Genomic DNA, 26,953 nt, shown 5'->3' with positions numbered 1-26,953 from the left:
GTCAGTGCATAATGTAATGACAATGTAGTAACGCAAAAATAAGGATTTTTTGGCACGCATAGGTAAAACACGCACACGGGGGCGACAACCAAAAGGTGTAGAGGCGAGAGCGCCATGACCATTCACAAAATAGTAAAATTTGTACTTGGGAATCTGGGTTTTGTAGTTGATCGTCATGTACAGTTTTGTTTTATTTTGAATGTGGAGTAGCCAGTTGACCGTCTACACGAGATTGGGTGTCCCATTATTTGCATTTGGTTTAATACTGCGATTTTCAAACATAAATTAGGCTATACATACAGTTTATATATCCCTTTGCACGTAACGTTGTCAAATCCGTGTCTAAAAGACTCACTTTCCCAGCAGTATTGCGGTGCCCCCCTCCCTAACTCGCGCCTTCCCTCTCGTCTATCCCCAAGTTGCTATCGGTTGTTGTTGTGAAGCTATGATGGCGGCAGCGGGATGCGGATCAGCAACCGCGGCTGCCACAGGAGGCCAAGGTGGTACTGCTGCGCCCCGTGGTCGCTTCCCCGGTCGGCCATGGTCGTCTCGTAGCCGTTTGCGCTCTGAGAAGCGCTGGCAGCTGGGACGCTCAGGGGTAGATGCTGATGATGCGACCAACGGAGGCCCACGGCCCACTAGCCTGGTACTGTCGTTAAACGAGGACCAGTCTCATTTGCGCTTACTTGGGATAGAGGCGAACCACAAGAGCCTTGGTCAGGCTGGATACAGCTCAAGTGGGAGTGAAGAGGTGAGATCCCAAATCTCTCCCGGAGTTAGTATTTTTTTTTCTTTTTTTCCACAACCTTTTATGTATCCATATGTGAATGAGTGTTATGAGAACGTTTAGCTAGCTAGTAGAAGTAGAAACGTTAGTAGCTAACATTAGCAAGCATCGGAAGAAGTGTCAACATTGCTTACAGAGAGGTCAGGATACGTATAATTGCTGGGAAGGGACAGGTCTCTGTACCGCTGCAGTACACATGCATAATAACTTTTAACGATTACAATATATTTACCTTATCTTTATGGACACTATTTCTCAGTTGGAGACTAGTTTTAAAATGCATGCTTTGCATTCAGATAACTATTCGGACGACGTCCGCCTCTTAAACATAATTGTCAACATTCAAAGTGTTCTTTTTATTTCCAGTGAATAGCCAGAGTCGTTCGATACTCGCTAGCTAACTAACAAAGGGGAAGGCAAGCTAGTCAGCTAGCCAGCAACCTAACGTGAACTACTTGTGTGTGAGCTCCAGTAACGGTGGTTAGTGTAGCTTTTGCTTTACACCATCCTTTCCAAGATTTGATTTGCTATCAGATGATCATCTTTATACACAGTTGACTGATGTATTTACTTGCCAGCAGTTATTCTGGTCTGGAGCTAATTGTAAGATTTTAGCAGTCGCTAGCTACCTAACTACTAGCCTTGTGGTACTCCAGCTAACGGGGGAGGGGCTAGTACTGTACCTTGCTGAACGTTAGAAAGCTAGCTAGTCTAGCTAGCTGTCTAGATTAGCTACTACAGTTTCATGACTGATGGAAGTGCAACTAGTTTTAATACCTGTCGACCACGATCTTTTTGTGTTTTAAACAAGTAAACTAAACTACGCAGACAGGTGTTATTAAGTACAAAATGTAATTTTCGTTGATTGCTTTCTGCGGTCGCTTTTGGCGCAGTCACACTGAGTGGCGGTACGGTAGCAGAACACATATTCCTTATTACCACCAGTTCCCACCACGACTAAATATTTATAGATTCTGATGAAGGAATCCAGCTGTAGACCACACTGCTTGTGGTTTCATAGTAATACTATCCAGAAAATGATGAAAAGCGGGGTTTTACCCTAAGGAAGAGATCATGTGAAAGATGTGTTTTGAGCCCATATGTTGGCCTACAATCCAATGGTTAGTAATGCACCTTGAGGTATCCCACGTTTAGTGCTCGCGAGTTGATATCACATTTTATAAATATATTGATCTGCTTGAATAGCATTATTACTCCCTGAGTATGGTCAGCTGTTTAGTGATTTAATCTATCCTAGCATAAACACCTAATATGAATAACCAGTCACCCACCGTTCCATGTCAAATTATGTAATCTATGAAATAAATGATTTCAACTTTCTATTCCATTAGTTATCAACCTGTATGAAGTCTGTTCTCATTTGAATGTATGTATTTCAGGGGGATGATTTCAAAGGATTTGAAACTGAGAGAACAGGCTACAAAGGACCTCTACGGTCCAGACACAATCCTGCTAAAGGTAAGTGTGATAAGCACACATTCCCATTCAGTCCCTTATCATTGATTTGCTAAACCACACATGTCCTGCACATTTGTTACAATGGCTTTATTATTACTAATTAATCAAAAGAGGACCCATGTTTGCTGCTTACCATGTCCCTTTAAGTTCAGTGCACGTGAACAAGTTCCATTGTTATTGTAATTTGTTTCTGTATTTCATGCCTTTATATTTGCCTTCATAGGTGATCCTGTAAGTGGGAAAGCAAAACAAACTTGTGAGAAGCCGCCTATTGCAGCTCCCTCTGAAGAGAGAGGCGATGCATCACCAGCTCCTGAAGAAGAGGATTTAGAATCCTCACAGGACGTCCACAGTTTACCTGCTCTTGATGCAGAACTAGCTAAAGATGGTAAAAAGTATTCGAAAACCAAGCTCTCAACTGCAGCCAAGGTGAAGCGTTCTTCAAAAAACGGGCCATCCTTAACAACTCCAAGGATTACTATAAAGTTGGTGGCCAAAAAGACAGTCAAGAAAGAAAAGGTGGCGCATCAGAAGCTGAAAATTAAAGGATTTCAATTTCAGTCAAAAGAAAAAGATATCCAGGGGGACCATATAGCCACTGCAAATGTCAAATTAAAGACAGAAATGCAGGCAGATGAAGGACAACATCTGAATGGTACTGAAGACGAGGGAGGGGGAGCTACACCAGCAAGGCGACGTGGACGATCCGCATCCAAGATGGCAGAACCCAGTGTTCAAAACAGAACCAAAGTTGAGGTCGACGACCAAAACACTGAGGGTAAAAGATCAGCACGCAGAAGTGATATTGCACTGGACAGTGGAAATACAGAGCCAAAAACAAATGTCAAGAAATCCAAGCAGAAAGTAAGTATCACAGATGAAAGCACTGAAGTCAATAAACTGGTTATCAGACGGAGAAGACGGACTAGTCATACACTTTCTGAAGCGGAGAGAGACACGGCAATAAAACCAGATAAACAGAGTAGTAACAAAGTACGTCTGGCTGAGTCACTGCTAGAAGTGTCAAGAATAGAAGAGGCTAAACCAATGCTCAGAAAGGGCAAGCAGAAAGAAAGTAAGAGGCTGCGTAAAGATCTGAGAGTGGCAGACGTCCATGTTCAGTTAACCACAGAGCCTGAAAAGTCAGCTGTTGATTGCAGTGATGGCCTGCCTTTTAAAGATAAAGATATGAAAATCCCAGGTTTGAAACTGATACGAGTCAAAAACCCCAAATTGAATGATTCTCTGAAAAAGAGCTCTTCCCGAAAGAAACGGAGCAAGTTTGTGTGGACGCTTACGTTAGTGAAGGGAAAAAGCACTAAAGTGCAGGATTCTGGAACTACTGTCACAGTAACAGAAGGCCAAGAGCATACCACTGAAGGTGTGAAAGCCTCTCTATCCGACTCCAGTGTCAAGGATCCAGAGGACAAGGAAAAGATAGAAGCCACTACCATCGCTATTTCTGAAAAGATTGACCCAACACATAGTGATGCAAAGTCTTCCAAAAAACAGAAGGAGGAGATGTCACTTGAAAATGAGTTGTCTCCTCAGACAGAAGTGGAACAATTAACCCTGCCATATCCACCGGAGGCCATCCAAACTGATTCTGGGGAAGCCATTGTGAAAGTTGTGCCACCTCTTCAGATAAAAAAAGTCTCCTCACCTGGTAAACGTAAAAGCTCAAAGCCATCATTCTTGATTCAGAAAGCTAGTTCTGTGCCTGATGACAAAGAAGAAGTCACAAAAGAAATAAGTGAAATACTGGAAGAGACGGTACCTTCTCCGGACCCCAAAGTCATGGCAAATTCCCCAGAGGAGAAAGCAGGGAAGAGAAAATCAAACCTGGCTACCCCACGGAAGAAGCGTGGAAGTCATAAACCATGGACAACACATAAACGCAAAATAAAATCAAGTCCAAATTCTGAAGATCCTTCGCACATACCTGTTGATGAATCCCCTCAGGAGGACTCGCCACAGGTGGCTAAAGATGACCTTCCACAGGTGGCTAAACATGACCTTCCACAGGTGGCAAAAGATGACTCTCCACAGGGGGGTAAAGATGATTCCCCACAGGTGGCTAAAGAGGATTCTCCAGAGGAGGCTAAAGAGGATTCTCCAGAGGAGGCTAAAGAGGATTCTCCACAAGTAGCAACAGACAATTCTGCCCAGGTGGCTCCTGAACACCCTTCACAGATGCCTGCTGAGGATGCTTCACACAGCCTTGCCAATGAAGCAGAATGGCAGACAGAAGAACCCACCCCATTGCCTGTGGCCTCCAAACCCAGAAGGAGACGGACAAGCCTTTCAACAAGGAAGAGGCCTGTTCCAAGGAAGAAGGGCGCAGTTTCACCTGACCCCACGAAAACACTGGAGCCCGAATTGGCACCATCTGAAGCATTGACTTCTACCGACAGTCAGCCAGTGGTCAAAGTAGAGTCTGACACCCAGCAAAGAGAGATTGGAAATGTGTCAGAGCACCCTACAATAGAACAGACTAAATCACACCTTCACAAACGACCATTCCAACATGGCAAAAAGCGGAGGAGAAGCCTAATAGGACAGAGGCAACAGAGGCAGAAGCCTAGAGAAAGAAAGAGTGATCAAACTGACTTGACTAGTGATGTGTCTAAAAGCGTTGAAAAGATGGATGATATTCCCACTCCAGTGACTGCTTCCACACCTACTCCTAACTCCAAACTGATTGGAATCCTTAAAACTAAGTATAAAAGGAAGCAGATTTCTGCTTCAAGTCTTCAATTCCTTGGATCAAAAAAGCAACGAAAGAGGGCTAGCAAAGCCCTTGAAATTGACCTTGCCCAGCAGGCTTTGAAACAGGAAGCAGAAGACACATCAATTGACGAACAGCAGTGTGATATCTTGGATTCCCATCCTGGAAAATCAAAGTTCCTCAAGAACATCAAACACTTCATCATGCCGGTTGTGAGCGCCCGGTCATCACGGGTGATCAAGACTCCACAGAGGTTTATGGACGATGCTGGTATGTCTGTTTTGCCGCGTCGAAACTCTCCTAAGAAAGGTCACCTGTTTGGCCTGCACCCACGGCCAGGAAGGAGAAGAGATGATGCCACAGGGAGCGAGCTGACCCCTGACCTCCCCGTTGATGAAGAGGACTTCCTGACTGAGGCTCAGTTGGACCTGGATTTGTTCTCAACTCAGGAACTAGAGGAAACCACGGATCTGACTGACAGCTTGTCCTTAGAAAAGCAATCTGGAAAGAGGAAATCACTTTTGCGGAATCCCAGTTTCAAGTGGCATGTGCCAGGCGAGTCTGGTGAAGAGGTATATACACTGGACAAAACTATCGAGAACGAGTACGAAAATATCCTTTTATCCAAAGAATTCCAAGTACCCTCCGACTCTGCAACCGATCCCCCAACTGTTCAGAAAAAGAAACGTCCCTACAAGTTCAGCAAGCAAACTGCTCATCTCAAGATTTACAAGAAACTGAAAAAGTTACATCCAGGACTTCCCAAAAGGAAAGGAAAGAAGGGAGATGGCGTCTGCAATACTCTGTCATCTTCCATTGACATAGCAGAAGGCCTGGATGATGAAGTCAAGAGCATCAGTCTCAGACAACGACACACAAGCACAGTGAAAGGCAAATCCAAACTGAAGATAGAAGACCTTGATTCCCCCGGAGTCGTGCGAAAAGTTTCGGTGTGCGTCAGGACAATGAACTCCAAGTTTTTGACGTTTCAGTACGGAGAGCAGGAGGACGTGACGAGGGGCGAGGGGATAAAAACAGGTAAGCGGAGTACCCTGCGTTTTCACCGCAAGTTAGCATGGATGCACCAGGTTGGTTTCAGCGCTGGGTCCTCCTAAACTGTGACATGTCTGTCTCTCACGTGTCAGAAGTAGAGATGCGGGAGCCAGGGCGGGAGCTGTATGGGGCTGCTGACAGGGACCTTGTGTCCGAGGAGAAAGGAGCCTCACAAAGAGTTCGGCTCACGGGTGCGAACAAGAGGATGTTTAACCTCCTCAAGAAAGCCAAGGTCCAGCTCATCAAAATCGACCAGCAGAAGCAGCTCAAATCTTCCGGGGTAATCTATTCAAGAATGTCGATCTGAATGTTATGTTATAAAGGAGAATGCATACGATTATGTTATATTTATATACGATTTTAACTTTAAAATCGTATATAAAACCTACATAAACCTTTAAGATGTATTTCATGAGAAGAGTCAAGGGTTTTAAATAATGTAAATACCAGAACCTGTTTGTCCCCCACAGCTATTGTCAGGCCCTGCTGGTGCTGCGTCCAGAGATGCCACAGCAAAGAGATGCAGGAGGAAACAGAAAGGGCAGCTTGAGTCTGCAGGCCCAGACAAGAACGAGCCCCCGCTTTCACAGGTAAAGGAACATTCACGTTAATCTCAGTTCTTCATGCCTTGGTGATATCACTCTTTGTATGTCGCTTTGGATAAATGCATCTGCTCAAGAATGAAATATGATGTCTAAAATGTTGTATTTGTAATCCCTTCCCGCTTTCTAATCTGTTTCTCTTGTGCAGTCATATTTGATCAGTGTGGGTTCACCTACTCGACTCATCCAATGTATGTTGTTTTTGTGTTTTTTTTTGAATATTTGTTACAGCCCCAGCATGTCTCTCCTATCTGTCAGGAGTTCCGCAGAGCGGGAGGGCCACGTATTAAGCACGTGTGTCGAGCAGCAGCGGTAGTGCTGGGCCAACCCAGGGCCGTGGTGTCTGACGACATCCCCAGACTCAGTGCTCTACCCCTGCATGAAAGAACCGGCATATCCCCCTCTCCCACCCAAGGTAGATTCAGTGAAAGCTAATTACCTGTACAAGTCCTTATACTGTCTTTAAAAAAAATCAGCATATACAAAATGAATTTGAACAGCAGTATATTCAGTAGATGACAATGCAAAGATAATTTGATGTGTTCCTTATACATTGTAATAACTGCTTTCCTTTTCATTGTTAGGAGTTGGGTCTCCTTCTGGGCGAGATAGCCCTCTCCTCTCAGACCAGAAGGTCACCAAGGTCCGAAAATCTTCTGGTTTTGCCAAACGGAAGGGCCTTGGTCCATTTGGTTATCGCTCTCGGAGATGTGGAGTATGCAAGGGCTGTAACCATGAGGACGACTGTGGCAAGTGCATGAACTGCCTCGACAAACCTAAATTTGGTGGTCCAAATACCAAACGGCAGTGTTGTGTGTAAGTTTTTTTTTTTTTTTAACTTGTTTGTCTGATCCAGTTTTTCAGGAAACGCTGATTGGTGTTCCTTAAAACAAACCTAAATAACTTTCTCTCTCGCACCAAGCTTCAAACGATGCGATCAGATCGAGGAGAGAAAGGCTCGCCGTCTGAGTGGAAAGTTTCCCAAAGGTAGGACACCCGTTCCTTCCTGTTGTATCCTTGTCCTCAACCAAAGCGCACGAACAAGACCAAAAACAGCCGCCCCTCTCTCCTCCCAGGCCCTTTTAAGCGCAGACGGCTGTCTGCCAGTGGGGGTCACTCCAGTAACGAGGAAGGGGACGGGGTTGAGGGGTCCCTGTCGGGTCTCCATGGAGACGGCCAGAGTTCGTCCGTTAGGAAGCAGCCCAAGCGCTGTGTGAAGCCGCGCTCGTACTTCGACCTGCTCGACTACGACTCGGACCTGGAAGTCAGGGCCGTGTCTAACTCCACCTCTCCCAGCAGAAGGAGGGGCCTCGGCCCACGGTTTAGTCAAGGTAGGTTTAAAGAGCTCCTTCTCAAAAACCATAGTTCATATATCAGTGTTTCCCACAGATTAGAAATCTAATTGTGGCGGGGAGGGGTGGGGTGGGGGGGGTAAAAAATTATTTTACATTTAATGTAATATTAATCCAAAATGATTCACACCTTCACAAATTAACAACAACTAACATATCATTTCTGCATTATGCATGTAGCAACGCTAGTGCTAAACAACTATTTAACTGGTCGGCTCCATGACGCCGGGTAAGCTAGCTCTTGAGACTTCTCGCCAAAAGAACGAAGGGGAAACTTCGAGTACTGTAATTCGCTCTGGATAAGAGCGTCTGCTAAATGTAAATGTGAGTAAGGTACCTAGCGAAAAGTAGCCTCAACTTTCCTCGACTTTTAGCTACGCACTAATGCTGAAGGCTCGCTGATATAGCTGTCGGTCTTACTAGAACGGCATATGTATGCATTGTTGCTAACGTGTGCTGACGTTGTGACTGTATGCATATGTGAGAAAGACGCATGAGTGACAGAGAGACGGAGGGAGAGCAGGCGAAAGGAAATGCAGCTGAACGAATACGCTGCGTGTTTTAACCTAAATAGTGATAAAAAAAATGTTTTACGAAACGCAATGTGTGGCGGCCGGTGTTGATTTTGTGGCGCACCGCCACACATTAGTCTATGTGTGGGAAACACTGATATATAGCTAAGGAGAGAATGCAATTGATATTTTCTTTTTGACATTGACAAAAGTGGCATTAACAAATACATGTTCTACCCCCCTCTCCTCAAAAAAAATCTAAAGACTTTGTCTCCCTGGATGGATTCTTGGGTGACATTTCAGACGAAGGAGTGAGGCATCGCAGGTCTGGGTCCCACAGGGTCCCACCCGGACGACGCAAAGCTGAGAAGGTGAGTGATCCCATCGACGGCTCACTGTCCCTCTCCATCTCCATCCTCTCCTCTTCTTCCTCTTTGATCCTCTTATTGACACTGTTCAGTCAAACTGGCACCTCAGGTGGTCACAGTGACGTTGCCACAGCCAATGCAGAAGGCGTCGGCATGGTGTGTGTGTGTGTGTGTGTGTGTGTGTGTGTGGCTGGTCGATAATCAGGCTGTTTTTGTTTTTGATACCATGTGTATTTCCCAGAATCCTTTGGAGCAGACTCCTCCCAGCGTCCTGGCTGCCCTTGCCAATGGCTTTGATCAGAGGGACCGAGAACCATCTGAACCGTTGCACAAGATCCGAGTCGATTTCAAGGTGGGGTTACCTATCTTGCTTATCACCGTTGTACTCATAGACTTAAACTAGACTTAATTATGGGAATAATTCTATGCTTATAACTATATTCCAAATGATCTACACTTAAACTCATTAAATGGTTGTTGGTTCAGTCAAATCTAGGCCTTTGGCGATTATGGCACGGTATATGGAAATGAGCGCAATCATTTTTGTTGCCGAGATATATTGCAACTGATCATTTTTATTATAAAAAATAATGGTTATATACATTTTTACAAAAGAACGAATGTTATCAATATTTTAGTCGATCCCGCTGCCTCAGTCATCTTGTCAGCTTTATGTGTCGAAAGCGTTGGCGGGACTAGCGTCTCCACACACACAGAGCGGACACCAACAGGTGAAGAGAAGGCGTGAACTCACTGTGTTATAAAGTGGTCTGTTTCATGACTTCTACAGCTAGTTAGGAAGAACAAGTAAAAAGGGACTTGGTTTCAAAGCCGCAATCTTCAGCTCCGGTGTGGGAACATTTAGTCTTTAAGCCAAATGACATGACAATGCCAATTTACGTGAACGAGCCGGTATGTCGACTTTGTTTAAAAACAGTGGAAACGAAAAGAGGCAACTAACCTAACATCTCACCTAACAATACATAACTATCCCACCCAGTTATTCAACCTGTGAACAACAACTGCAGCTGGAGCTGGAAAGGGGTCTTCCATACAGTTCTATTACAGATACCTTTTCCGACAGTGCAAATATAAACGTGACAGCGCGAAATGGCGTAACTCGCTATATAGCCAAAGAGATGCAGCCATAAAACACGGTCGAAAAACCAGCATTTACAAATATGCTGCCAACTCTCAAGCATTGGCCGTGAGACACACGCATTTCAACCATTTCACACGCTCTCACGCCACACCTTGTATATCTCAAGCTGAAAAGGCAACGCCAACCAAGTAGCCCTGTTAACGTTGTAAACAATAAGGGATGATGGAGTGAAGCGACATAGACGCGCGAACACTGAAAATTACAATTGACATGTGTGCAATAATATCGTTTATCGCAATTAATTTTGGTGCAATATATCGCACAAGAAAAAGTAGTTATCCTGACAGCCCTAGTCAAATCATTCGGGCAGTCTTTTGCACTGCCTGCACTTGTTCAGATTCCGTGTTTCTGAGGGTGACCACTTGAGGTCAGTGTTGCCTAGTTTCATTTGTCCGTCTTCCACCAGATATTTGCCCTTCATCCTCAACTCATTGTCAACAAAGGCGGGTTGTGTGCTGTCGGTGGCCTTAAGCCTTCAGAGGAAGCTAAGTCCGATTACAAAGCTGATGTACGTTTGTGTTGTCTCCCTTTGCAGGAGGATTGTACACTGGAAAACGTGTGGAAAATGGGAGGCCTGAGCATCCTGACATCTGTGCCCCTCATGCCTCCCCATGTCTGCCTGCTGTGTGCCAGCAAGGGGCAACACGAGGTAAAAACTCCCCTCTGGCGTGCCCCATTTGGAGACATGCAATGAGATGCAGCTTTTTTTTCACTGTGGGAGTGGTAGGCGTGTGGTGGCCATTCAAAGTGCTTTCTTCTTTGCAGATGCTGTATTGCCAGGTGTGCTGTGAGCCCTTCCACCGCTTCTGCCTGGAGCCGGCAGACCGGCCCTCGGAGGGGCACAAGGAGAACTGGTGCTGTCGCCGCTGCAGGTTCTGCCACGTGTGCGGCAAGAACAACAAGCAGTCGAAGGTAGGACGCTGCTTGAACACGTTAGCCGTTTGCTCGTTTTTGCTCGTTTTTTGAACACGGGTCTGCTTTTAGATGTGTATTTGGCAACCAGCCAGGGAGAAAGATAGTTTGGTGAAACGGAAACTCTGTTGTTGAAGACTTGTGATTGCTCACTGCCCACTCTGGTTCCCATCAGCCTCTGTTGGAGTGTGAAAGATGTCAGAATTCCTATCACCCTGCGTGTCTGGGGCCGAACTACCCTAAAGTAAACAAGAAGCGAAAGGCCTGGGTAAGTCCATCCTCCGCAGAAAGACTCACTTAACACAATTTGCTCTCTCTCCCACTCCTCCGTTTCCTGTTTATCTCACACTACCCAATACATCAGAAAAAAGAAAAACACTTCAAAACAAACAAAAAATCTCCTGCTCGTTTTGTAGCACGGTGGCCCTGCTCTGTATGACACTTGGTGGCTGATGTTTCTGTGCCTCTCTTGGTCATGTTTACAGGTGTGCATGACGTGCATCAGATGCAAAAGCTGCGGGGTGACGCCAGGGAAGACCTGGGACACAGAATGGGACCACGATAAAGGACTGTGTTCAGACTGCACACGGCTCCATGAACAGGGTAAGAGGAATCCCAACAGTGATGCTTTCTCTCTTCTGCTCTGATCCAGGCTGCCTATGCCCCTACTTGAGATGACAAACAAGTTAATCTCTGACTCAAACACCTATGTTGTCTCTCTCTCTTCCTGTCACCAACTTGCTTCCTCTGTCAAGGGAACTACTGTCCGATCTGCTTCAAATGCTATGAAGACAATGACTACGACAGCCAGATGATGCAGTGTGGCTCGTGTAACCACTGGGTCCATGCCAAGTGCGAGGACCTCACAGGTAATGACGATGTGTGGGTAGGAGTTTACCATTAACCGTGGTAGTTTCCACACCAATCCTGTTGACAAAAAAAGGAAGTGACTGACAGATTGATGTGTATTTGTTTCTTTGAGGGGCCTTCAAAACGAAAAAGGAAGTGAAACAACAGTCATACTTTAAACATGATCAGACTTTAAACGTGGCTTTAAAAAGTTTTATAAGGTTATGAATAAGTCACAGCAATTGCCACCACTTGACTAAGTGAGATTTTAGCCTTCACGGAAAGAGATGACCTTTAGTCATGGGGGTTTCGAAACAGTGACACATTTCTGTCTGCAGTGAATCAGAAGGTGTTCGACTTCATTCAGCGCCGCAGCCGGCTGCAAGCGGCTGACTTGAAGCAGTGAATTCTGGTTAGACTTTTTGTCCGACTTGAGACGGCGCCGAGGCTAGGTCACTGTGAAATATTCATCAAAGTACCAATTCGAGATCTTCCAGCCCTGTAGCCGAGCGCTTTTTCTCAAGAGAAACTGCACGGGTTCTAAAGACTACACAGCTATTTCATGATTGGCCAGATTCACACACAACAACTTTGACTTGTATTTTGTATTTATTCTGCCACCTTTAGTTTAATGCTCAAATCCGGACCAAACTGTTTAATTTGATTTAATATTTGCCTTTATTGACAGACTGCGATAGCCTGCTATTGTTGAAGAAAGGGTTTTAGTCCGCCTCTTCACTGACGGAGTTCTGGTTGTATTATCAATCTGCAGATTGGAGAAAGAGTTTAACATAGCCCAATACATAAAATGACAAATTTCAGTGCACTTGTTCGTGCCAGTTTTAATGCGAAAACAATTAAATTTGCGACCATGCAGTTCGTCAACAATAAAGTAAGCAAACAGCGCTTGATCGGCCATGACTGACGTCAACGCAGCAAACCACGAGAAGCTGGAATGTCCGACTTTACGGAGCTGTTCTTAACTCCTCCGGCAAGCGGCAACTCTTGCCGGTCGTTTCATGCAGCCACAGTCGATGTCGAACGCACCTAGAGATGCGTGCATTGCTCCTCTGAAGCATTTCTACACTTCTCTTTTACATCAGATGACCTGTACGAGATCCTGTCCAGCCTACCAGAGAGTGTGGTGTACTCCTGTCGGCCGTGCAGCCAATCCCAGCCCAGCGCCTGGAGAGAGCTTCTCTACATTGAGCTCAGGGCAGGGGTGGAGAAGGTCCTGGCCTGCCTGCTCTCCTCCACCCTCACTCAGCACCTGGTCACCTGCTCTCAGGTAGAACACGCTGTTTTGTGGGACTTCATCTTCCTGTTTGGATTGGCATGTTCGGCAGAGACATTGTTTGTAGTTTCTGGGGAGCCTTGAAGGCTGGCCTCTTTAGCACTTTGTGCTGTGCCGTTGAGATGTGCTCCTCCCCCCTCACTGTGTTTACCTGACCCTCAGTGTGAGACCCTTATGGACCCTGACTGTAGAATGGAGGGACAGCCAGCTTGTGACCTCCGGGCTGTGGGCAAGAAGTTTGACCGAGGCCTCTACACAACCCTGGTTAGTGTCCACAAAACCTGCGTGACTAATAGTCGAGACAGTGTCTACAGAACTGTAGAATATTATTTACCATCTTCTTAACAGCACACCGCACTTAGGATAAACAATTCCGAAAATCCATATACCACCGCTGTAACACAACCAACCACATTAGCATGCAGACTCATTTTATATAAACCCTGCTTCAAAACAAAGTAATTTAAAACAGGCACCACAAACCTGATTCTACCAAAACAAGCAAGATTCATGCCTTGTAAATAAGTTTATTGCTTACAAACTGTAGCTATGTTAGTCTACTGTACTTCAAATGTTGTGTCTGTTAGCAAATGTATTGGTTTTGCATCAGTTGAGATTGGTGGTGGAATTTCCATTTCTTTTTAAAGCATAAAAAAAAAGATACTCACCACATTGTTTTGAAACAGAAGACGACTCATCTTGTTCCTTTTTCTGTTTATCTTCTGTCCTTTTCTGGTTATCTTTTAGAAATCTTTTCACGAGGACGTGGTCCAGGTGGTGAGGAAGAGGCTGGAGCTGGAGGAGGGGATGCCAGAGGAGGAGAGGCCCACAGCCCTGGCCCGCTCATACTACTTAAAGGTAAAACACCAAGAACCAACGGCTAATGGGCCTTTCTGATAGATCTGATAGATAACACAGCTGTAGCTTAGCTGTTAGCACCACTACAGCCACGCCACCACAAAAGTTCCTAATGAAGTCCAGAACACCCCAAAGGATCATTCAGACACATTAACCAAATATCTTCACTCCTACAATTGCATTATATCATAGTATGTCATCATGTCGGATCTGTATTGTTTGACTAGTTTCAGATGGTGTGTGGTTGTTTTGCGTTGTGGGAGAGAACACTTGTTTTTGTGCTTCTGACTTCAAGCATGAACAAAAACACAATTAAATCTGTGGGAATTTGGTAATGTTTTACTCCATATCTACCTTGATCTCTACTTTCAGCTACTGGAAGAGGTGTTCAACTGGTTTAACAGTCAGGATCCCAAAGTGTGGGACCCACGTACCAAAGACCTTCCCAGGTGAGTAATAACTTTACTTCACATGGTTAAGTGTGTGTCAGACTTGGAGTTTCACAATGAATGGATTCAATGTTTAGTTTAATTCAGTTCAGGGAATTAAATTGATTCCATTGAAGTCATTTTGGCCTGCATTTGACCTGTTTTCAATAATTTGATGTACCAGTGCAGTGCCAGTGAAAACAAGAATGTCCTTTCTTGTTCTGCCTGAAATTACATGTAATGCTATGCTAGCTACATTTGGTTTGGCGGCCAGCAGCTCTATAACTCAGTTGGCTCACAATTTTGCGCATGTGGTCACAGCCATTGTACATTTGTGCTTCCTTCATTCTCTCTGTGCTTGACTTTCCAGTGGGATGCTTCCCCATGCTGTTGAGCCCCCCACCAAAGAGCACGTCTATGCTCAGTGCTGCAAGAAGGAGGAGCTGAGGTCCCGGCCCCCCTTGGGGACCCTGCAAGGGGACAACGCGTGCCCCTTGGAGGTCAAGCAGGAAGTCGATCCTCTTCTCACCAGCCCTCTAACCAGCGACTCAGCCAGCAGAACCCACTACAGAACCAGCAAGGCTTTTAGGCTCAAATTCAAAGGGAAAAGGGGACGGCTATCCAAGGCTGACCTTGACACCGGTTGGTCCAAGGACGACGAAAGACAATGCTCCCTGTGTCAAAAGTATGGAGACGCTAAGCCCAATGTAAGTATTAAGTCATCATAGAAAAACACAATTTGCCAGTAAATGGTGCTCAGTTCTGGAGCAGCTTTTTTGAACAGATTTACTCATCGACGACAAAATCAATGGCTGAGTCACCACTTCACCAAGCTTTTTCAAGGCACCTGAGTAAACAGTCTCATGGTGAACAAGATATTTGCTGTTTGGCTAACTTGGAACCTCAGATGTGACTTGGCTTGTCCCCTGTCTCTGTTACTCAGGAGGCAGGCAGGCTGCTGTACCTGGGCCAAAACGAGTGGGCCCATGTCAACTGCTCTCTGTGGTCAGCTGAGGTGTTTGAGGAGGACAACGGCTCTCTTCTGCACGTCCACAGTGCTGTGGCGAGGGGACGATTCATGGTCAGTCACAGTAACTTGTTCCTTTGGTCTGGTCAGCCGTGCAGTCAGGTTCCAGCCCGTTGGATTTCCACTGACTCCCCCTGTGGTGTGTGTGTGGTTCCCTTTCAGCGATGTGAGCGCTGTAATCAGACAGGTGCCACCGTGGGCTGCTGCCTCACATCTTGTCAGAGCAACTACCACTTCATGTGCGCTCGCTCCCGTCACTGTGTGTTCCAGGATGACAAGAAAGTCTACTGCTACAAACACAGAAACCTCATCAGTGGCAAGGTACACACCAGGATCATTTTAGCTTTTAAAGTGTGTTTTTTTAATTAATTTTTTATTATTATTTATTTTAACGTATATAAGCTGATGGGTGCCAATGTTCTTGTCACTCCCACTAGATGATTTCTGGTCAGGCCTTTGAAGTGAACCGCAGGGTATATGTGGACTTTGAGGGAATCAGTCTCCGCAGGAAGTTCTTGACTGGACTTGAGCCAGATTCCATCAACTTGATGATTGGTTAGTGTCTTACCTAATCAGTCTTGAGATAATAACGTACTGTGTTACTGAAACATAAATTGTCGCAGATTTTGTTTCTTCTTCAAAATGCTCTTTTTCCTTCTTACAGGCTCTCTACAGATTGAAAACCTGGGTTTGTTGACAGAGCTTTCTGCTAGCCATGGAAAACTTTTCCCTGTTGGCTACCAGTAAGTGTCAGAAGCAATGTTTCCATTCATTCTAGGGGTGGGCGGTATACTGGTATGAACGCGAATACCGGTATTGCTATGGATCCATGATATGGATTTTGCCATATCATGGGTATCACGATATATTAATAAATGTATTAGTAAAGTGTTTCTGTTTGGTATAAAATATAAGTCAAGTGATACTGCCTAGTGGGTTAGGTCAAATTTGTATCTTATACAAAAAAAACATGCAGCATGGACGCTGCACACATTGTGCCAGCCAATGAGTCAACAAACAAGCTAGCGCAACTCCAGAGGAAGCAAACATTCATATGAGTAAACTGCTTTTGTTGGCAAGTGTAAGCAAGCGCTAATGATGTCTGAAAATAACGCCAGTGGGGTTGATTTGCCAGACAAAGAAGAATTGGTTAAAAAAAATTAGCCTCTGTCGTTTGGAAATGATTTGATTTCAAGTTATCCAACATCGACCAACAAACAGTAGCCTACTCTGTAAGTTGTGTTGTCAAATTGTGCTAAAGGTGGAAACACGATCAATCTCTTTCACCACCTGAAAGCCATGTTCTATGAATCTACCAGAATGCGTTTGACAAATCCAATGCCAGGTTGGTTAGAATTGTGAAATGTATGTTTATTGTAGGCAAACAGAATCGAGTATTCAGCCATGTAATAATTGTTTATAGCTAGAGCTAACTAGCTATAGCTAAGTTTTTTTGCGGTCCCATAAACATAGGCTACTGTTGAACGCGTAGGCTACTGAGAAGTCAATCTTCCGTGGCAATTAAACACTGCAAAATTTGGAAAATTCAACTCAAGTGACAGTGACACACCGGAGTTACCCAATCAAAATCCGTCCGAGTGCGGTAGATTAGCCACTGCTGTGCGGATTGCATTGTCATGACATTTTAAAGAGAACTAATATATCGTGATAAATACCGATACCGTCAGTGCTTACGAATTATACTGTGATAAACATTTTAGTTCATACCGCCCAGCCCTAATTTATACACCTTATCACTGGAGGCGTAAATTGACCAGTTCCGTTTGATATCATCTTCTCTCCCAGGTGTTCACGCTGGTACTGGAGCACAGTTAACCCACAGCGGCGCTGCAAGTACACTTGCACTGTTCGGGAGGTCCGACCGCCGGTCCCTGAGAAACCTGTGGAGGAAATGCCTGACCAGGGAGAAAACCGCACCATTGCCCACAGCCCCTGTCCACAGTCAGGTCCGTTTTCTGCTGTAAAATGTGTAACGGCACTTTATCCATGCTTTTAAGCCTTACATAAAAATTATGATGGCTGATGTTTCATACACAAGCATTGTTTATTTATTTTTCAGAATATGAAACCCAGGAGATTAACATTTCCCAGTCCCAACAAGACTCAACGCCCAGCAACTCAGCACTCTTCTGTAAACCAGAACAAGGGGCAAGGCCAAAGATCCCCAGCCATCCCCAGCCAAGAAGGCCAGCTGGGGGAATGTTCCGGCCTTTACCCTCCCCAGGTTTTTGCTTTAACAGCCTTGAATTCTTGTAATCAGTAAAAATGGTAACGTTTTTGCAGAAACCTGATTTACGTCTATCTAAGGTAACAATTTATTTTTTCTTCTTTAGCTGCCAAGTCCAAACCTCACCACATACTAACTATCAGTGATTTGGAGGAAACTCGCAGACCGCGGCGCCACAGCCCCCACTCCCACACCCAGTCCATCGGCCCCCGCAGCCATGTGTCCCCCCTTCCCCTTGGCTCCGCCACTGGACAAATCCCCCACCGTGCTGGGAAGTCCCAGCCCACCTCCTCACTGTTCCCCCTCGGTGCTACTGACAACCTGCTGACCTCTCCTTCAGCCCGCCCTGTCGGAGGTCGTGGTGCTTCCTCTGGCCGATGCCTAGGGAATATGATGAGCCACTCTACCTCAGGACTGTTTCCCCAGTCCCCATGGCAAGAAGGTGTGGGCAACTTCCCTTCCTCTAGCCTGTCCCTCTCCCCAACCCCTCAGCACTCCCCGCGGCCCCGGCTGACCTTTGACCTGAGTCAAGCAGACTCGGTGGAGGTACCTCACAACTTCCTTGCTTCCCCAGAACCTGAGGATGTTTCTGCAGCAAATGGTACTTCTCCTCTTAGAGACTCAGCAGGCCAGCAGAAAGGAGAATTCTCCTACCCTCCGTTCCATGAGCACTCAGAAATTGCCATGGGGTCTGAGATGAAGACAGAGCTGGAGATAGAGGAGACGTTATTAAACGAGGGAGTGGCCATGAACTGTGGAGGCCAGATAGTGGTTGAGGGAGATGAATACCAGGAGGAGTTCAGGGGCCGGTCGCTAGATGTACGCAGGAGGGAGACGCGTGTCGCGTCCCTTCCACGGGCAGCAACTGCGGCCAGGCAGGGCTGGGATAACAGTTCCTCTGATGAAGACATGGAGCACTACTTTGACTTCTCCCGCACGGTAGTCTCTCGTCCTGTCCCCAGGGACCAAGCCCAGGCCCCCACTTCCCCCTCTTCCAGGCACATCCCCCAGTTGGACGGTGTAGACGATGGGACAGAGAGTGATGCCAGCCTGACCACCACCGACGGGGCTAAGAAGCTGAAGAATGCTAGTCAAGCTCCGAACCCTGCCCAAAGTCGAGTCTTGCCACCTGGATCAGAAACGACAAGGAATGGGTTGAGTGCAGACTCTGTAAGTCCTGCCTCTGATGCTCCATCCCTTGACACGTTGTCCTCATCCGGAGCTGCCGTCTCCTCCGCTCAACTTACCCCTCACAGTTTGTCCCGGGATCCTTCTGAAGCCACTGATGGAGTGTCTCCAATTTCCCTGCAGTTGAACGATCCCACAGCTCCACAAGCACGGCAGAGATCTGGCCCCCCTGTGAAAGCACAGATGTGTCCACTGGAAACGGTGCTAACTGTGCCCCTACAAGGAGCTCTGTCCAAGTTTGTCAGCACTGAACAGCCTCTGACTACCTACCCAGAGGATTTATTCCAGGATGCCAGTTTAGACTTGCCGTCGGGAGCACCTCTTGTCTTGGAAAAGTGTGATCCTCCTTCCCCCAGTGCCTGTTTTACTGAGTTGGTCCCCGTTCAGGAGGGCACTCCAGTGGATACCCAGCAGGAGGCTCATCAAGTCCCCAAACATCCCTTTTTAGATTCGGACAGTGGCCATTTTGTCTCGCCCACTGATGGATCTGCCATCTTCATGAACCACTTAGCAGACTCCTCTTTGACGGAACCAGTGAACAGTAGTCAGGGATCTCTGTTGGATCTCCTACAGCCTTCGTCTTTGATGTCCACAGATTTCCCTAACCCCAGTCAAGCCCCTGCCGATCACTTGCAGATGAGTTCCTCGGTGTCCTCTTTGTCTGGCTTCACCCAGGCACCTCTCGCTAGTCTTTCCCTGCAGACTGTGACACCCACCCAAGGCTCCAGAGTCATGCCGTCCATGGACAGCTTTTGCACCAAACTGTTAGATGCAACGAAACCCATTCAAGGTGGAGGCATTATACCGATGCCCTTGAATGCTCCTCAGTCTGATCCACTGTTGTCTGCGACTTCCAGCACCAATCTCCCCGTGGGATCTTACGGATCTGTCTCAGTGCCTATGTTCTCTGCTCAATCCCAGCCCCTTGCCTCCACAGGGATCACCATTGTAACAACTTCTCCCTCCATATCCTCCTTCTCTGACGGCTTGTCCACCTTGTGTCAGCCCATGATCTCTTCGCTTCAGCCCCCATTGGCCCCAGTCATGATCAATGGCTACAGTTCCTCATCTTTGCAAAAGGAACCCTCCACAGGACACACCATCTCCATCAACTTTTCCACCCCCAGACCAGCTATGGAGCCCCAACAGCCCATGCTCCCCCAGGCTCTTCCTGGCCATGCCATTCTGACTGTGAAGGAGGTAGGGGGTCCCAATGTTGACCCCACACCTCACGTTTTGCTGGTGAACCGCCTTGGTCAGATCTTTGTGAAGAACCCGGAAAGCAACACTTTCCAGCTGCCCACTACTAACTCACCCTCCTACAACTGTGTCACGCAGATAGCCAGTCTCCTCCAAAGCAATGCCCTTTCAGCCACACTGGCAGCAGCTGGTACCATGACCACCCCAGCTCCAGGGGCACCCTTGAACACCAATCTCTCTCGGATGGTAACCCCAGTGGTTCAGAGTCCAGCCACCATCACTCAGCTTCTCAGCCACAACAGCAATGGAGCGGGGGCACCAACGAAGGTCAAGAAAGTGAGGAAAAGCGCCAAACCGTCCGCAGATGGCTCTCTACCCGGGATTAAGAAACCAAGGAAAAAGAAGGAACAGTCGACTTCCAAGAGATCCAAGTTGACCAAAGCCCCAGAGCTGGATTCTCCCATGACTCCGGCTGAGAGCGCCCAAGCCATCATCAACCAAGCCATGGCCAGCAACTACACCCCCAAACGCAGTGGGCCTCGAATACTGAGCCCTTCCTCCATCCTCCCCACTGGCCTTTTTGTTGGACCAGAGCCCTCAGCCTCATCGCCAACTCCAAAACCACGCCCTCGCTCCCATGTTCGCATGAAGAGGGTGTCCTGCCTCTCAGACCGCATTGTCACTAAAAAGTCGAAGACTGACTTTCTGGAGCCAGAGCCCTCTAGTGGACAGGAGGAACTTCAGAAGGCAAGCTTTGCCATGTCTAGCCGAGCGGGAGGGGTTCGCATCAAAGCCCCAACAGTGAAAGGAATATTGGATTTGGATAAACTGAAAGAAGAGCACCTCAGCGACTCTGAAAGCTCTAGGTGAGCTATTGAAATATTTTATTACCACATTACAAGTAAAGCACAAGGTCTCATGTTTCTTATCTTTGCAGTTGCGTCATAACTCATCTTTGCAGTTGCAATTGAGTGTTGTATAGAATTTCATGAATAGAACGTCAAGTTTCCTGTGTGGACCAACCAGATTGTGATAGATAAGTGTACAAAAAACTTTGCAAACCACAATATTAAGTTCCTCCTCATCACGTCACATACTTTATAGATCTTGCCAGTCTGTCATTCATTTTAATGATTTAAATAATTTGATTGATTTTTTTCTTTTTGCCACATCTTACAGGCCTGAGCTTTGGGACCGCCTCTCTCTATCTCGAGGTGGGAGTGAACCTGGAAAACCACAGACATGGGATGCAGTGGGTCGGAATGCCCTGACCGATTGGAACAAATACTCAGGTATTTTGACACCTCTCCTTCATTATTTGGAATCTGAATGGTCTTGACAGTTACTCAGGAAGGAAACACACCCAGTTGTGTGAGTGAAGTGGAGAGTTCCATCTGTGGTCTGTGTGCTTCCTGCCAGGTGCTGTTTCATGCTCAGATGATGACTTGCCGCCCTCGGACGAGGAAGATTGCCCTAACCCTAACTCCAGGGACCAGCCCCACCTGCTCTTCCAGATCACCAGTGATGATGGCTTCAATGTGGAAGCGGACAGCATAGAGGGTAAGGGGCAGGAATAGATAAGCAAATTAGTGGGAACTGTGCAAAAACTGTTTAAGGCATCATTTGAATTTCACAAGAAAGATGACTTGACTTGAAATTCACCAGAATGTTGTGCCATGTTTTAGTCCCTTCCCACCCCTGAGACTCACGCTTTGTTAATGTTTGAAAATTCTCCCATCCCCATCCTCCTCCTGAATCCACCCCCTCCCTACACACACACACACACACACACACACACACACACACACAGTGGCATGGAGGGCGGTGATGGATGGGGTCCAGGAGGCGCGGGCACAGGCCAAGCTGAGACAGCTGTCCTTCTCTGGGATGAGTGGGGGCCGTATGCTGGGCCTGGTCCACGATGCTGTGGTCTTCCTGGTGGAACAGCTCCAGGGGGCGCGGCGCTGCCTGCGCCACACCTTCCGCTTCCACAAGCAGATCACCCAGGAGGAGGACCTGCCTGTCAACCCCAGCGGATGTGCCCGCTCCGAGCTCTACCTCAGGTTGGTGGGGCTCACCAACCATGTATTTCAGGGTTTTTCAACAGGGGGTCCGCGGCCCCCTGGTGGTCCGCGGTGGCATTGCAGGGGGTCCGTGACACGAGCCTATGTTGATCAGTCCACCATTGATTTAAAAATATATATCAATTCGCTACACAGATTTTTCTAGATTTGTTAGAGTTTTTTTTAATTGTATTTATATTTTATTGGTGTTCAGAATCTCACATACACATATTTCAATTTTTCTAATTCTACGTATATTGTTTGAGGTTTTTAAGTAGATATAGCTAGGTTTTTAAATAAAAGCAACATGGAAAATTAAATGTTAAAACTTCCTTTTATCCACATGCACGCACGCACACGCGTAGGCACGCACACACACATGTAGGCACGCGCGCGCAGGCACATCAGTGGGCCGCGGATTACTTTCTAGTAAGAATGGTGGTCCCTGGGACAAAACCAGTTGAAAACCCCTGATGTATTGTGTTCAATAGAGCATCGCTAGAATCTACGATTTCAGTTCCAACTCTGGTGTTTTCCCTAGCTAGCGTGGGGTTTTCCCCCAGTGGAAAAAATACTATTTCTACCTCCCAGTAATTAATGACCGTCTATAAATAACCATTACATCCTGTTCTGTCTTTTTGCAGAAAATCCACCTTTGACATGTTCAACTTCCTGGCGTCTCAGCACAGACAGCTGCCCGACATCGGACCGTACGACGAAGAGGAGGATGAAGTTCCTCTCAAGTCCACCAGGTGCCACCTCTTCCTCCCTGTTCCACAGACGTCGCACCTTTATTTTCTGCATTTTACATGGTCACGATCACGGTCACAAGTAACACAACGTCTCATTTTAAACCGGGACTAGCTTTGACCACTGCTCTGTGCATCATACTGGGACTGGGTGTCTGTTACTCACACTCTGTCCTTGTTGTCTTGCAGACGTGCCACCAGTCTGGAGCTACCGATGGCCATGCGCTTCAGACATTTGGAGAGGACTTCTAAAGAGGCTGTGGGCGTGTACAGGTCCGAACTCTAGCCAGTCTGTAGCTGGATCAAATCCCATTGTTAGAGAGGATATTCATAATGACACCAGAAACCCGAAAAAGCCTTACCCCATCTGTCATAAAAATAATATGCTGACTTCCTTGTTATTCCAGTCACATGGCAGAATGAGACGGCTGAATTTCCTTGTGATTATTCTATAATGTCGCCACAAGAAAATGAGTCCAGCATGAAGTTTCCACATGTGTTTTGTATAACTGCAAACGTGGATGTCTAGTCCATTGCAGATACCAGATGACCTCACTTCCTCCGTTTTCCCCATAGGTCGGCTATCCACGGCCGAGGTCTGTTCTGCAAGAGGAACATCGATGCAGGGGAGATGGTTATCGAGTATGCTGGCATCGTCATTCGTTCCGTTCTCACTGACAAGAGAGAGAAGTACTACGACGGCAAGGTGAGGCGTCCTGCGAGAGGCAGGGAACTTGCACGTTGCACATTTGACGTCCCTAACTACGTCGCCTGGTTGATTTGCATCCATGTTGGAAAAATTGATTATGTAACACATTTATCCTGTATAAGAATGATTCTGTGTTCAGCATTCCTTGTGTGTAGTGAGAGGCCTAGATGTCTGGCCTTATCTGTGTAGGGTGAATCATGTGGGCAAGCTTACAGGGGTCAAAAGGCACACACACGCACTCAAACACGCACGCACACACGCGCCCCAGGTCTACGCAAGGAGCCAACGAAGAAGAGCCATGGAACATTTGCATGCCTTTGTCTTAACCAATGACTGTAAAGAGTGGGGCTGCTTAAATAGCTAGCTAGCACAACATGCTAGCAGACAAACCTCTCCTTGTGGGCCGGCCGCAAGCAATAAACTTTCTTAAACTTGTTCACCGACTGACTGTGCAATGCTTGATAGACGAATATTCTGACAATCCATCTGATAAGTGTGACCTTATTCGAAGCTTGTATTTAAATTGTGGGAGATCTTTTTGGAGTTTTTAATTAAGTCAATCATTTTGTTTTCATCAGGGGATCGGCTGCTACATGTTCCGTATCGACGACTTTGATGTGGTGGACGCCACCATGCACGGCAACGCGGCGCGTTTCATCAACCACTCGTGCGAGCCCAACTGCTACTCGCGCGTCATCAACGTGGAGGGCCAGAAGCACATCGTCATCTTCGCACTGAGGAAGATCTACCGGGGCGAGGAGCTCACGTACGACTACAAGTTCCCCATCGAGGACGCCAGCAGCAAGCTGAACTGTAACTGCGGAGCTCGGAGATGTCGCCGATTCCTTAACTAGGGGAAGAGAGGAGAACAATGGGGACCCAGATTACTGGCGGAGCCTTAAATTAAGGCTTTGCTGGATTGGGAGGTGGGAGAGGATGGGCTCCTGACGGGTTGGACTGGGCAGGGGATGTAGGTTGAGCCACTATTGATGAGTCCGGGGGAGACAAAGAACAGATGGGGAAAGATGAGAAGAAGACCAGTTAAATAAGTCCTGTTTGTTCTCGGTTCATGTGGGCTTTGAGTCCACTGCAGCAAATCCCCAAGACTAGCTTGATTGCTTGCTACCTTCAAAGTGGGAGTGTTTCCTAAATCAGGATGCATCTGCTTGTGGTCGTGCTGATTGTCATATACCACCAACTAAGTTTTGTTGTTTTTTTTTTTACTTCAAAGGAATAACCTGCTAGGCTTGGAGATCGTTATGTGATGTATATTATTTCTGGGATGTCTATTGGTTTCACCACAATAATGTTGGCTCCATTTTCCTTTACTAGGTTATTCAATACCTCTGCCATATTTCACTTTTTCAACTATATCAGAGTTATTCATTATTTATTTGGGATAATACATCACACTTCCCATTGTAGATATGTTCTTTCTTTGATTATATATTGTTTTTGTAATCAGCAAACCATGGTGCTAAGATGTGACAGTTGAGTCTCTAAGGCCCTGAACGCTTGGCCTGTAAATCACAAATCATGTTTCTGCAGCGATGGTTTCCTTATCTCACTAAAAAGAGAAATGTATGAACATTATATCCAGGTTGACGGTTAGAACCAGCCATGTCATATTTAAAGACAAATCATGTCTTTATTCCACATCGTAATTACACCTTCATTGTACAGTGTATGTAGCAAACACTAACCAAGCCAAGAGTTCAGAGTTTAGCTGGAAATCTGTCTTTTTTTTATTTTGAAATATATATATATGCGTGTATATAAATATATATATTTTTATTACCATCATGGCAAATGCTGATTATCTTTTGCAATAATATTACGTCTTGGCTATGCTACAGTTGCACATCTTTAGTGTTCTAACAAAATCCAAATTCAATTCTCTTGCATTCTCTCAAATGACCCCTGCAGTTGTGGGGCTGCCAGTCTTTAAGGGTAGAGCACTGTAAAGTATCGTCACTGAGAGTGTGTGCATTGAACTCCATTGACCAGACTCCACACACAACAGACTGAGAGCTACTTAGTGCACCTGAGACCTAAAGCCCAACGGTAGCCCAGTGCTGTGCGTTGCTCTGTAGGATGGCTAGACAGACGACTGCCTCTAGTACTCAGATGGAGAGAATGCTTTCGGCACCTTTTATATAACGTTTTAGATTGCTGTTGTACAACGTGCTGCCAGTCGGTCAGGAAAATATAATCAACACACTGTTGTACACATCGATGACTATAAGAGATTGCTTGAGCTCTAGAATAGTTGTATTTATTCGTGTTTCTGAGTTTGGACTGGTGAACTAAACATTTTTTGTGCTTTGTAAAAAGTGGTGGTGGTCTTGTCGAATCTTTCTCTTTTCATGTTCCGTTTACACCCATTTTGCACGGTCTTGTCGACCTGCAACTCTGCTGGTTGGTAGTTCCCAGCACATAGCTACTGTGGTGGTTGCGGTTTATGCCGCCGAAGCATAGTCTAGCCAAGATCAGGATGCTCGGTGGCGTTTTTCTTTTCTTTTTTTTCTCTCACTTTTTTACATTTAACATTATTTTCCCATTTTTTCTTTGCTCTTTTACTTGAACGTTCGTTTGGGGAGTTATATATTGCATTTCAGCCTTGACAAGAGACGTTCTAAAGCAGGTCTTTTTAAATTTGATTTCGATTTTTATGTTTTACGTTCTGGTAATGTTTTCATTGAGAGAATACCTTTGTATCACTCACAGGGGAAATCTGTGTGGCCTGCCCATCCAAGCTTATGCTCTTCTTTCCGTAGATGCTCCAAGAACCGTCTAATACAGAGCAAATGTCCTCAAGGAATCCTCTGGAAAGGAGTTGGGTGGTCAAGGACAGCCTTGACATCCTGCCTTCCTGCATGACCAATAACAGGGATGGAGCTCACATTATTGCGCGTCAATCATCTAACTGAAAATACCAGAGCAGTCACTCCAAACTTCTTGCAAGGATTCTACCTCAGTTGCTTAGACAGATGTTAAGGAATACTAATGCAAAAAAGAGGATGATGATGATCTAGAGTATGCGTGGCTTGGTTTTAAATGCCCTGCAGAGCTGTCCTGTGTGTGCAATGAAGGAGGCAAAGCACTAGTCAAAGTCAAGTTACCACAACCATCTCACCCAGAACTTGTTCAGAAAGCTGTATGTTCTATATGGTAGGGTTATTTTAAAGTATAAAAACTGTAAAAGACATAAAAATGAGAAAATATGTGTGAACTTGTCTTTGTTACCTTGTACAAATAAACCCTGAGTTTGTAAATAATTGTATACATATTTCTAAACCTGTTTAATTTTCTATGCACTTTTTTTATTTATAATGTTATTTGCCTAATAAAGATGTTATGATGTTTGAACAAATCAAACATGGTC

The 26,953-nt window shown here is 46.0% G+C and overlaps 1 protein-coding gene across 4 annotated transcripts; it reads left to right on the top strand.

The window, feature by feature from the left end:
- The first annotated feature begins 387 nt into the window (after positions 1-387).
- kmt2bb (lysine (K)-specific methyltransferase 2Bb) lies at positions 388-26,946 on the top strand. 4 transcript variants are annotated; one of them, XM_047038107.1, is made up of 35 exons: positions 388-751; positions 2,188-2,266; positions 2,490-6,032; positions 6,140-6,327; positions 6,518-6,637; positions 6,881-7,064; positions 7,234-7,465; positions 7,572-7,636; positions 7,726-7,980; positions 8,778-8,884; positions 9,123-9,233; positions 10,579-10,692; positions 10,809-10,955; positions 11,131-11,223; positions 11,441-11,558; positions 11,711-11,824; positions 12,908-13,092; positions 13,261-13,362; positions 13,846-13,956; positions 14,329-14,405; positions 14,755-15,091; positions 15,328-15,465; positions 15,574-15,732; positions 15,849-15,966; positions 16,076-16,154; positions 17,218-17,378; positions 17,492-17,656; positions 17,766-20,913; positions 21,227-21,339; positions 21,467-21,607; positions 21,858-22,110; positions 22,755-22,862; positions 23,049-23,132; positions 23,436-23,565; positions 24,147-26,946. In XM_047038107.1, the coding sequence occupies exons 1-35, from the start codon at positions 446-448 to the stop codon at positions 24,420-24,422; spliced, it is 11,661 nt and encodes a 3,886-aa protein (XP_046894063.1). In that variant the 5' UTR covers positions 388-445; the 3' UTR covers positions 24,423-26,946. The 4 variants fall into 4 exon arrangements, with proteins under 4 accessions (XP_046894063.1, XP_046894057.1, XP_046894067.1 ...); XM_047038101.1 differs by having other exon boundaries at positions 388-775; positions 6,143-6,327; XM_047038111.1 differs by having other exon boundaries at positions 388-775; positions 6,908-7,064.
- The last annotated feature ends 7 nt before the right edge of the window (positions 26,947-26,953 follow it).

Source organism: Hypomesus transpacificus, chromosome 2, assembly GCF_021917145.1.
Source record: "Hypomesus transpacificus isolate Combined female chromosome 2, fHypTra1, whole genome shotgun sequence".
Lineage (NCBI taxonomy): Eukaryota > Metazoa > Chordata > Actinopteri > Osmeriformes > Osmeridae > Hypomesus > Hypomesus transpacificus.
Note: the sequence above shows the minus strand (reverse complement) of the source record. Positions and strands in the feature narration are given on the sequence as shown.

Coding starts and splice junctions, on each gene's coding strand:
- kmt2bb (XM_047038092.1), top strand. CDS start 446: ATGATGGCGGCAGCGGGATGCGGATCAGCAACCGCGGCTGCCACAGGA. Junction 6,638..6,880: donor ACGAGCCCCCGCTTTCACAG/GTAAAGGAACAT, acceptor TATTTGTTACAG/CCCCAGCATGTCTCTCCTAT. Junction 11,559..11,710: donor CACACGGCTCCATGAACAGG/GTAAGAGGAATC, acceptor TCCTCTGTCAAG/GGAACTACTGTCCGATCTGC.